A 12,253-nucleotide genomic window follows, 5' to 3' on the forward strand; every position below is an offset into this window, starting at 1 on the left:
CAAATTATAGATCTGCTACATGGTAATAAAAGCATTTTCACCACTGATTGTGCTTCAATAGGATTACAAATACAACGAGTAGTTAGTAGGAGGAAGGGTATAGTAGTAGTTGGGTTAGGACTGAGAAGATTGGAATTTACAGATAAGAAAAAGAAGAAGAAAGTTTAAGACACACAATGAGTTGTATTATAAGTCCGTCTACTCAGTATTCACAGGAACAAAAACAAGTTATGACAGAGCAGAAGAGATAGGGAGAAAATAATGCCTGCAAATGTTTCGATGAACATCTTTAAGCCACAAGAAACCAGCATTAGATACTTACCAGAGCTATTTTCTTCGCAATCAAAACTCTCCGACAGCATTCCTTGCCTTGGACACACAAACTAAACAGTTGCTCCATTACAGAAATGAGTTGGTCTTGAGCAGGAGACAGAGTCAAATTACCAACACCTGTCAGGCTACCAAGACTTGCTGTAGTACACAGAATAAGGAAATTTATTCATTATTTATCAAACTTGTAGGATAATAGCCTAGATATAAAAATAAAAACAATATGCTGTACAGTAATCTCTTGCTATATCCTGGTTCACCTATTACAGTTTATTGTTTAAGCTTACATCATTTCCTCCATGATGCTGTTTTGCATTTCTAATAAAATAAATATATGCAAATTATAAAAATAATAATAAAAAAAAAAATACAGCACAGTACTGTTTCCACTTTGCAGATTTTCACCTATTGTGTGTGTGTGTGTGGGGGGGAGGGACAAAACACCCACATTAGTTGAAAGATTACTCTACTCATTAACACCTTGCTGATGGTATCATTGTATAAGGTTTGTATGGTTCTCAAAAGCCTTTGTACATGTGCAGAACTGTATGTTTTGCATGCATGGATAAAGTGGAGTTGATCAGGCATCAAACTTCTTATTTGTTTGAGTTATTGCAATAAAAGATGAAATGTCATTAAATTGTAATATGGCCCATATCCTATCTTCAAACAAGTAACACAGCTGGACAATATACATACACTTACTGGAGCATACACACACACAATATCCAGTCAAAAATACTGGACCAATAGACAAAGATATAAGGAAATAAATTTTTTATTCTTCAAATATATTTGTATTTATATAGACATCTTTTGAATTATTCTTAAATTTCATTCTCTCTATATATAATGGGTTTTTATAGAAATAAAACTTTCATAGAATTCCATTGATGTCTCTTCATATATGTGTTTTGTTTCCAAATCTCTCATATTCTTTTTACTCATAAACTATAGTAACTTCACAAAATAATACTAGCCAAGCCTACATAGACTTAGTTTGCTTCAAACCACACTAAAGGATGGGCCTTGAATAAAGCTGCATAGATTGATAACCAGTCAAAAGTAATTGGATGCAAATGCAATTGCTATCTGTATATGCATTAATGTAGACATACCTTGAATACAAGATAAGTGTACATTAACTCATATATTTTTTTCTTGTGACTTGCCTTGCATTTACTTTGCATTGTTCTGGCCTTACCCATGATCCATATATATATATATATATATATATATATATATTTGAAGGTTTGGAGGTGATGTACAGAAATTATATATAAAAAAATTTTTTTTAATTAAGGTACTCAGAAATCTGGATGATATATATATATCATCTATAAAACTCCTTACTCACCTGTTTTCCTGCCCATTTTGCATGCAATTCTTTCCAATGCAGACGTTTCTTGGACGCCCTGTTATTCATTGCTAAGATAAGATATTCTCTCATTTTTCGATCTTTTCATGCATTCATCTGCCATCACCACTAATACTTAATTATTTCCTAATACCTACTTTTGTAAGCTAATTATTTCAATTGACCCTTCAATCTATAACTTCCTTAGTCTCTCTCTCTCTCTCTCTCTCAGCCTTTCTTTCACCTTAATTCTTCATGTAATTTTCTAAATGAAATCTCTCCTCCCTTCTCCCTGTTCTCATTTCGGTTACATATTTTTGTACCAACTCCCTAAATTAACCCTTGTTTGTTTGTGGTGCACCTGCACATTCCCACCCCCACCACCAATACCGGATATCTATCCATCTACCTATCTCTTCTCCCACCTCCATCACCGGATATCTCTCTCCTCTCACCAGAAACCCCCTCCCTCACTGGTGGTGTACTCTATCATACCTGTAATCTCCTCCCTCTCTCTCTCCCGGGACAAATGCAACTAGTTTAGCTGTCCACCTACTTAATTGGCTATCTTTCGTTTTCACTCAAAATCTGTCAACAAACTACTCAGTAATTTCCATGGACGTATTGAAGTGGAAAGAGAAAGTTAATGGGCTGTACATGTATGCTGTTCCTGTGTGTGTGTGTGTGTGTGCGTGCGTACTTGTCTTGTGTGTGTATGTGCACATGCTTGTTCTTGTGTGTGTGGGCATGCTTGTTCCTCTCTTCTCTCACCATGGTTCCTGAAACGAAGAGGGAACTAGGCTACTGGAGTTCTGTGATGGATGTAAGCTATTAATCTGCTTCAGGAAGCCAGACAGCTACCTGATAACCTATCTATCAGGTGACTCTGCTAGCTAGATTGATTTCATCCTCACCAAGCAGCAGGATGCAAGGTTGCTCTTAAATATAAAGACCCTCCCTGGTGAAGAATGAAGACGTGTATCCCATATGTGTAGATGTGCATTAGAAATGTATTAAAGTGAATTCACCAACCATTAGAAAGCCGAAAGAAGGATGTGCCATTGTTGAACTGTCGAGAAAACTTGGTGGCGGGATTTTTGTTGATATCTGCAGACTCTAGCAGAAGTTGCTTTATTTCAGGTGCTATTTCATCAACACTGATGGAACCAATGCTGAGTCGGATGCAAGTCTAAAGAAGGGGGAAAAAAACAAAAAAACAGAGTTAGTATCTTTCAAAGTTATTGCACTTTTTGCTTAGAATTTTTGTCTGTTTCTCTAAATTGTAATTTTAATGTTCACAATTACTGAACTTTTTACAGATGATGGTTATGGATACTTCTTCGTGAAAGAAGGAACCATTTCGACAAGATTCAAAAGGGTGTGTGTTATTACTTCAAATTCTGTAAAACAGTAAATCAAACACTGCTGCCTCTTTCACCATCATTTTCATCATTTTCCATGTTTGCATGGGTCAGACATAATTCATTGAGGCTGGTCTGCAACAACTGACTGCCCATTTATTCACCAACCCACATATGCTTCCAAGCAAGGGATGATGCCCATCTTTCAAGTAGAAAAATAGTAGGTGAAAGATTGGCTCAGTCATCTTATAACAATCAATATAGTAACTACAATTTGTTTTATTTTATAATTTTTCATAAGAATTTGGTATTCTTATGCATGCAAAAACTTATATATAAACCCTGAGTCATGAGGTTAAAAGTTTCTCCTTCTCATTGACTTGATATTTTGCATTTTTGTTTCTGCATAACACACTCTTTTACACTTTCAGCATAAGGTCGCGAAATCAATGTGAGGATTTTCAATCAACCAAAACATTCTTTAAATGTCGTCTTTATTATGAAATATGTCACATTCATCTCTAATATTTTTGACAATTTGAAATACTAAACCTTGTAGCTAATAATCAAGTCAAACAAATTGTTAGAGTCATTTACCAAAATGATAGCAAGGTCTTGACTATAGAATGAAAACTCAGCAGCAACTCTACAGCAGTCAGACAGATGTGCTTCACTGAGAAGTTCACCAATCAATAGACTTACAGCTCTTTGTTCCTGCAAAGAATAAACAACAAACAAGTCTGAGATTTTAAGATCAATATTTAATATTTTTGTTACTTGAAAAGAATAAATAGATGAACGTAAAACAGACATGACAGTTCTAATTCATAAAGCAATATACATATTTACAAGAGTCATTCAGATAAAAAAAACAGTTATTAATATTAATTGTAATGTCCACCTACACTATCAGAGAATTCACTTTGTTTTTGAGATATATTAGGCATTTTCCCATGCTGCAGAAGCTCGGTCTTCAATGCAGATGTTTTTGATTGAACTGGATATGTTTCCTCAACTCCTGAAAATATCTCATCAATAGGTGCCACCAATGAAGGGATTCGCTGAAAGCACATAACAGAAAAGAGCAAATCAACAATGCAAGAGACAGCATATATAGATATATAGATGTGTGTGTCTGTGTGCGTGCCTATATGTAAATATATGTATATGTGTGAGCATGCCTGTATGTATATCATCATCATCGTTTAACGTCCGCTTTTCATGCTAGCATGGGTTGGACGATTTGACTGAGGACTGGTGAACCAGATGGCTACACCAGGCTCCAATCTGATTTGGCAGTGTTTCTACAGCTGGATGCCCTTCCTAATGCCAACCACTCCGAGAGTGTAGTGGGTGCTTTTATGTGCCACCAGCACGAGGGCTAGTCAGGCGGCACTGGCAATGGCCATGCTCAAAATGGTGTATTTTATGTGGCACCCACACAAGAGCCAGTCCAGGGGCACTGGCAACGATCTCACTCGAATGTTTTTACACATGCCACCAGCACAAGTGCCAGGAAGGCGATGCTGGGCACAGGTGCTGTCACAATTTTGCTTACCCCAATAGGTCTTCGCAAGCCGAGGAAAACAGAAAATAGAGATAAAATTGATGAATAATAATTGATTTACATCAATTATCATTTATTAATTAATTACAAAAAGACATTATCTAATCTTACAGCTGTTTCCATTAGTGCGATTCCCAGGCTTAACCATCTCAGTAATAATATTAGTTATCATTGTAAGTAATTAATTATACCAGTTTGAATGATGGAACTTCACCAGAGTGGAAAAGTAAAGAAAAAGGAGAAAGCGAGGAAACAATGATGTATCAACTCATGTTACTTGCTGTCCCTCTGGGAAACTTTTGGCCAACTAGAATTTAGAAATAGACGAATTGGGATAGTTACAATATTTAGTGGTGTATTCCTATATACAGAGGGAAGGCTGCTGCTGGCATGGGCCTACCTATCATTTATGAGCATTAATACTAATGTTCATGGTCACATGTAGGTAATACACTCATTGGATACAAGTATCCCTTAGATGGTTGTTATAACCTCTCACTTAACTCACCTATATGAAGAATAAGAAAACGGAGATATTGAAGTTAATAAGAGTTTATTATCAATCATTATCTCTGACAATTGTTTCAATTAAGGTCAGTGAAATTAAAAATGTATTAAAATCATATCTCTGAGCTTAATCTCTTCAGAGTGGGGAAAGAATATACTATTAGAAATATTATGTGTTAGTTATTTGAAAGGGCTGTGATGATTTGAATTCTTTTATTAAAAACCCATTTGAATTCTTTTACTAACATAAAATATAAATTTTCTACAATGCTAGCTATGTATATACAATTGTACCTCCCATAATTCCTGCAATAACATTTCCTCTTCCAGTTAATAAGTGCACCTCCATGTATAACTAAATTTCATCTACCCATTACAACATTGTACAAAATATGAATCCTGAAAAATATACTCTCTCTGATGAAGGAAGCAGTATCTAATTTATGGAGGGAAAACACTCTTAAAATCTATGGATTACTGTGCCCTTGAAATGGCCGTAAGAATACTACTACCGACAGTTTATCTAAACAGGATTACCTATTTTCTTGGATTAGTTACATATATTTTCTGAAGAATCTAATCTCAACTGACTTTCCTTTATTCGCTCTTTTCCTAAAACTTTATTTTATCTACATTCTCGTAAGGGCAAATTTATTTTCAAATATCTTTTACAAAGCCATTCTACAAAGTCTTTTAATATGATTGTAATTCTAAATGTCTCTCTATATATATCTTTATACAGCTATACTGTAATACATACATATATATCATCATCATCGTCGTTGTGTAACGCTTGCTTTCCATGCTGGCATGGGTTGGACGGTTTGACTGAGGACTGGCAAACCAGATGGCTGCACTGGCAAAGTTTCTACAGCTGGATGTAATGGGCATTGGCCAGCAGACATGTCATAGCAGTTGTCCTTGCATCATTCCACCATCAATTATGCTGTCCTTGCCACCTCCTCTGGACGCGGGTGTCAAACTAACATTAGTATAAGCAATGTTAGTGCAGGTATAAGTGAAGACATATAGAGGCTAACTAGTTAATCACTGTCACCTCCATTGATGGTGGGCACCATATACCCTACTAGCATTAGTACAGAGCAATGTTAGTGGAAATACAGGTAAGTTAGGTAAATAGGTAGGATAGGGGTAGTTAATTTGTTATATGTAAGCAATAAAACCCAGTGATGCATAGTCATGCAATATGAATGGAACAGATGGGGTGGGGGTCAAAGAGTGTGTTTGAATTTCAGCAATATGAATGCAACTAATGGGCAGAGAGTGGGGTTAAAGGGGTAGCTGTGAGATATGATATAAAGTTACGAAAATAAAATAATCTCTTCACAAATTATTCTGATATGATTATAATAACTCACCTCAACTTTTGGTACTTTGGCCATAATTCTGCAATACCACATCTTATGACTGAGATCATTTATATAATTAGCATAGAGATTTCCTGAAGGGTCAGGTGCATCTATCAAACTTTGTACACAGAGTTCATACATAATGGCCTGTTCATTCATGTTTGTGTTATTCTGGTTACATTTGTTAATCTCATCCTAACAAAACATCAGAAAGAAAATATTTGCAATTTGGACAAAGAAGATAAACATATAAGCTACTTTAGTCATATAAACCAATTATTATATGGTTAACCATATAAACCAGTTAGAAGATAGTGAGAATATTAAAACTGAGATTTTACACACCAAGTTTTACCACTGTGGCAATGGCAAAACTGCTTAATATGAGGCGGTATCGAAAAGTTCCTGGACTAGTTCTGTAGTGCACCAGCAGATGGCAGCATACTGTTGCATGTGCAGTGAGAGATAGCAGTGACCTTCACGAGGCAGTGTGCCAAGTGACATCACTGCGTTTACTTTGTAAGTTGTGAAATTTTTTTGTTTTTTGTGATCACGTGTGTCTGCTGTAGCCTGCAATTTTTTCATGGACAGGAACAAAGAGTCAGCATGAAATTTTGAGTGAAACTTGGAATGTCTGCCACAGAGACATTGAGCATGCTTCAGTGATGAGGCAATGGGTTGTACACAATGTTTCAAGTGGTACGGGTGCTTCAAAAGTGGAAGAACATCTCTGGAAGACCTTCCATGGGTGTCACCCCTGGCATTGTGCATTGAGAATTTGTTCCCCCCAGGGCCATCAATTCAGAGTTCTATTGTGACGTTTTGAAGTGTTTGTGGCAGGACATTCAACAAAAGGAACTGGATCTGTGGAGTGTGAAGAATTGGATTCTTTACAAAGACAGGGCACCTTGTCACCAAGCTCTCCTCAGCATTGAGTTTCTTGCCAAAAAACAACATGGTATTGCTTCCACACCTACCCTATTTGCCAAATTTAGCACCTGCAGACTTCCATATTTTCCCAAAATGAAAATGCAGCCTAATGGTTGCCATTTGAAAACCATTGTTGAGATCAAGAGCAAATTGCAGAAGGTCATCAACTTGCTTACAGTAAATGACTTCCAGGTTGGATTCCAAAAGTGGCAAGAATGATGAGACCAGTGTATTGCTGTGCAAGGTGAGTATTTTGAAGGAGATGGTGTTAAAACATTGGTGAATAAGTTATTTTTCATTAAATGTAACTAGTCCTGGAACTTCTTGATGCAATAAAGAAGAAATACAACTGGCAACCCACAATTAACTGGTCACAAGTTTTAGATTTGACCATTTTTCATTTTTTAAGTTATCCAATTAATTCAGAGGAAGCTACACTTTTATCATGCTAATTTTATAAAGTCAGTTAGTATTGACTTGACAACAAAAAGCTAACAATTTTCTTTCACAATATTTTACTTGTTTAATATAAAGCTGATAACAATGTAAAGCAATATAATATAACAGTATGGAAGCCAGTAACAAAATGAAATTTAAAATGTAACATTCAGTCAAGAAACAAAAGCAAAACTTTTATTTTCTTCTCTTGTATGACCAGATAATGTTGTCTTAGCATGTTAGTCAAATAATACAACATGTCATCTGCTCAGCAGATTTGTCTTTCTTCTTTCCAATTTGTTTCCATCTCACTTTCTCTTTGTGGTAGCAGTTTCTTTTTTTCTCACAGTATCTTCTCTCTCTCTCTCACTGTCATAGCATATATTCTGTTATCTTCCTCTCTCACTCCCTTCTGCTAGATGACTTTCACATTCTCACTTTCTCTATTCTCTCAACATTCTTCTTTTGCCATTTCTGAACACAGACACACATCCCACATATATCTAATTTTTCTAAATAATGATACTTTTTGTCAAAAGGTTAAAAGTTGAGCTTTTAGTGACGTTAGACAAAGAACTAGTAAACATAAAACTATTAACCAAAAATACAATACTAAGTAACCAATGAAACAAGGTGTAAAGTTAGAGAATGAATCAATTCACACATAGTTAAGAAAATTAGATGCACATTTTGGACAAAATTAAGTAAGACAAGAAATTACCTGGAAAAACTGCACAATTCTCATAGGAGATACACCGTATCTATTAAATTTTGCAAGACAATCTTTCCAGAAATTTACACGGATAAATTCAGACAACCAGCAATGACTTTTCTGTAGCTTTGACTTTTCATTATTAATCTAAGAATTGAAATAAAATTTATCAAGTTCATCATCAATAGTATGTTTGCTTTTCAATACTGCTATGAATTAAAAAAAAATATACAAAAGGAAAAGAATCCAAAATTAGGTTTGATATATTTAGTTAAAATAACCTCTTTTTAAGTTAAAAAGCATCAATGTCTTATATGTTCAAACTTACATTTAAATAATAATTTCAGCAAGTAACAATGCTGTCTTGATATTCATTGCACTTATTTTTAAACAGGTGGCTGAATGCTATGATAGATAAGATCTATTCCAACAAAGGTTAAGGGTATTTTAGTGCTGGTGATTTGGCATTACTGACTCTGCCAATTTGGTAAGAAACAATTTAGCACAGAAAAATTCTTGTTTATATTCTATGTAATTAACTGATACTTACAAGTTGGACATGAACCACAGCAGAAATTAAAGAGATACTCGTATTTTCCAAATGAAAAACTAAAAGCTACATTTCTCTTTATAACATTAACAATATAATTAACAAATAAGCTCTTGCTATGAAAGTAAAGGGAGATAACTTCATATTTTAATTTAATTTAATTTTAATATTTCTGCCTTTCTTTATTTCCCTGTTCTTGGCTGAATGTGCATGTATGTGTGCATGTCTATCTACTTTTAGTACCAAACCATCTTTGTCATTCATTCTTCCTATTATAAAACAATATGAGCATGGTAAAATAGCTGTACAAATTGTTGGTTGTATACTGAGAAATGTGATTTTCTTCTGATTTTTATTCTTCCAAAAATATTGAGTGTAAAGAGAATAGATCATGTGTCCTACTATTTTGCCTTCTTTGTTTTTCACCAGTTATCAAAATGGATTTGTGATGATTAAGAAAAACTTGGTGGCTGCTTCTAAACTTTATTCAACTCAATTGTTTAGTTACAGTTTAGAACAACATGTTGTTGTATATCTTATTAATATGGTCTCCAAGACTACTTTAGGTTGTACCATTCAGTACTGGTTTTAAGTATGGACATCCACAAATGAATATTAAATAACAGTAATAAAATAGGACTCTCATCATCTGAAACACTTTATGACACACTTCCAACCTTTAATACATCTATTTGTCTCACTATTTATATTACTTTATATTAGCCTATGTTAAAACACATCCTTCCTACACAGATTTTCTCTCCAAATGTAATACTACAATTCAAACTAAACCTATTTCGTACTAACCCTGATCCAAATATGTTACCTCTGAAACCAAGGAAACCTTCCATAGTATTATTCACTGTTTTGTTCCATCAAATATGAAAAATGAGTGTACTGATTGTGAAGACACGGTAAGAACATAGTTTAAGTACATCTTCAGATAGAAATATACTTACATATATTCAGCAAGATGGTGTTTCCATGATAAATAACTTGGAATATGAAATGAGTCCACAGATTAAAATTGTATACAAGCCACAATGACTTTAAGTAAGCTAGAGTTAATTGTTGTCAAATATTTTAGGAGAAATGTTATTAATTACCTCAGTAAATGTTATTTCTTCATGATTGATATCAGCAAACTCACACAACATACGAGCATCATCATAGAGCTTCTTGTTAACAATTTCTGCCACTAGGGGCTCCACCTGGGTGGCTAAATGTTGTCGATCTTTCACCAGGAAAGAGGAGAATGGGATAGTGAGTTGGTTCTTCTGAAGGATTTCAGCCACTTGCAAAAGTTGAGAGTAATTCAAACCTGTTAAAATAGAGACATACTATTAAAATAGAAACTATCAAACAGAAATTTAACATCAGCAAATCTTTTAATTAGATATGAATCTATGTTAGCTGTCAGATTAGTTATAAGCAGAAATTACAAATCTGCCAATGAAAGAGCCTCTGTAAAATCAGTCAACCAGCTAAAATAAGTAACTAAATTGCTTCACATTTTACACTATCTTATAAATGGATGAATATGTAGCATCAAGAATTCTTGAATCTTATCTATAAAAGAAAACAGAATGATGATAGGTTAAATTTGGTCAAACAATGGAATACTGACACACAGACATATTTTCTAACTTCAAATATATATTTATCTTTTATGTTTTACTTGTTTCAGTCATTAGACTGTGGCCACGCTGGGGCACCACCTTAAAGAATATTAGTCAAACAAATTGACTCCAATACTTATTTCTTTTCTTAAGCCTCATAATTCTTTCTGTCTATTTGCTGAACTGCTAAGTCATGGGGACACACCAGCACCAGTTGTCGAGAACTGGTGGAGGACACAGACAGACAAACAGACACACTTTATTTGTATTTATATACCATTGCAGTGTTGCACACTCATTTTTCACTGTTTGATATTAGCATATATATATATATATATATATACACACAATAGGCTTCTTCCAGTTTCCATCTACAAAATCCACCCACAAGGCTTTGGTCAGCCCAAGGATATAGCAGAATACACTTGTCTAAGGTCTCACACACTGGGACAGAAACCAGGTTGGGAAGCAAACTTTGTACCACACAGTCACACCTTTGCCTACATATCATCATCATCTATTAATCTCAGTTTTCCATACTAGCATGGGCTGGACAGTTTGACAGTAGTTGGATAAGAGTGAAATGTAGAGAGTACTCAATAGCTTAGGGCATGTACAGGAGGAGTACAGAAGAGAGAGAGGGGAGTAAGACATCAGATGGGACAGAATGCATAAGAGGGTGGAAGGAGCAAAAGTATGATGGGAAAGGCAGAGGGATATTAGGGGATGGAGTTAATAGAAGAATGATTAGCAATAGTTAAGGGTGGATAGTGAGATAAAATCAAGAGCAGGTTACCCACATGAGTGAGAGTACATGTTACAGCTGGGTGAATCTAGAGTGTGTTACATAGGGCAGTTTCTTATATGTGAGTCCAGAGAAGGAAGGGATCAAAGTGAAGTGGATCAGGAGTTAGGGTGACAGATGCATTTGAAAAAAGGTCTCCCACAAGGCAATATGAAAAATACACCTTGACGAAAACTGGGGATAACCTGAAAATTAATGCACCAACACAGAATAGAAATAAAATTTACAATCAAACAACTGAAGAAAGTAAAACTATACAAAAAAAAAGAGAAAACTGAGAAACATTGGCCTCAAACAAAAACTACAGATGAAGCAATAAAACACTCAACAAAGTAACTAGCACCATCAATATGGCTTGACTGAGGTTGACTTAGGGCTAAACAGCAGTACCAAATATACTGGTCAGCAGCTTACAAGTCAATTTGCCAAATCTATATAGTGTACAAAAACAACACTTTCAGATTTGCAATTTCCTGTATAGATAGCCACAAAGATCTGTTTTCTCACCTATGCCTTTCAACCCTAACCTCCACCACCTTGAGACACTACCTTAAAACAGTGCCCTTAAATGCGAACAACACTACACTCATATCTTCTACTTTTGAGACAAACTTTCACCATTACATCAATCCTACATCAGTTATTTAGAAACTTGGCTCCCAAAATGAGAGACTTAAAATAGCACTTACCAAATCCACTGTTTTCCT

General features: G+C 35.0%; 1 protein-coding gene across 2 annotated transcripts in view; it reads right to left on the bottom strand.

Moving 5' to 3' along the window:
* The window catches only part of LOC106869329 (spatacsin), a 110,321-nt gene that overhangs the window by 39,167 nt on the left and 58,901 nt on the right, over positions 1–12,253 (bottom strand). For both annotated transcript variants that reach the window (XM_052974099.2, XM_014915038.2), the window contains exons 27-33: positions 10,229–10,443; positions 8,582–8,719; positions 6,502–6,687; positions 3,954–4,109; positions 3,646–3,762; positions 2,720–2,876; positions 323–471 (exon numbers count right to left, since the gene is read on the bottom strand). In XM_052974099.2, coding sequence (XP_052830059.2) covers positions 323–471; positions 2,720–2,876; positions 3,646–3,762; positions 3,954–4,109; positions 6,502–6,687; positions 8,582–8,719; positions 10,229–10,443 — 1,118 coding nt within the window. The remainder of the gene's footprint in view (positions 1–322; positions 472–2,719; positions 2,877–3,645; positions 3,763–3,953; positions 4,110–6,501; positions 6,688–8,581; positions 8,720–10,228; positions 10,444–12,253) is intronic.

This window comes from Octopus bimaculoides, chromosome 16 (assembly GCF_046866305.1).
Source record: "Octopus bimaculoides isolate indiv1 chromosome 16, ASM4686630v1, whole genome shotgun sequence".
Lineage (NCBI taxonomy): Eukaryota > Metazoa > Mollusca > Cephalopoda > Octopoda > Octopodidae > Octopus > Octopus bimaculoides.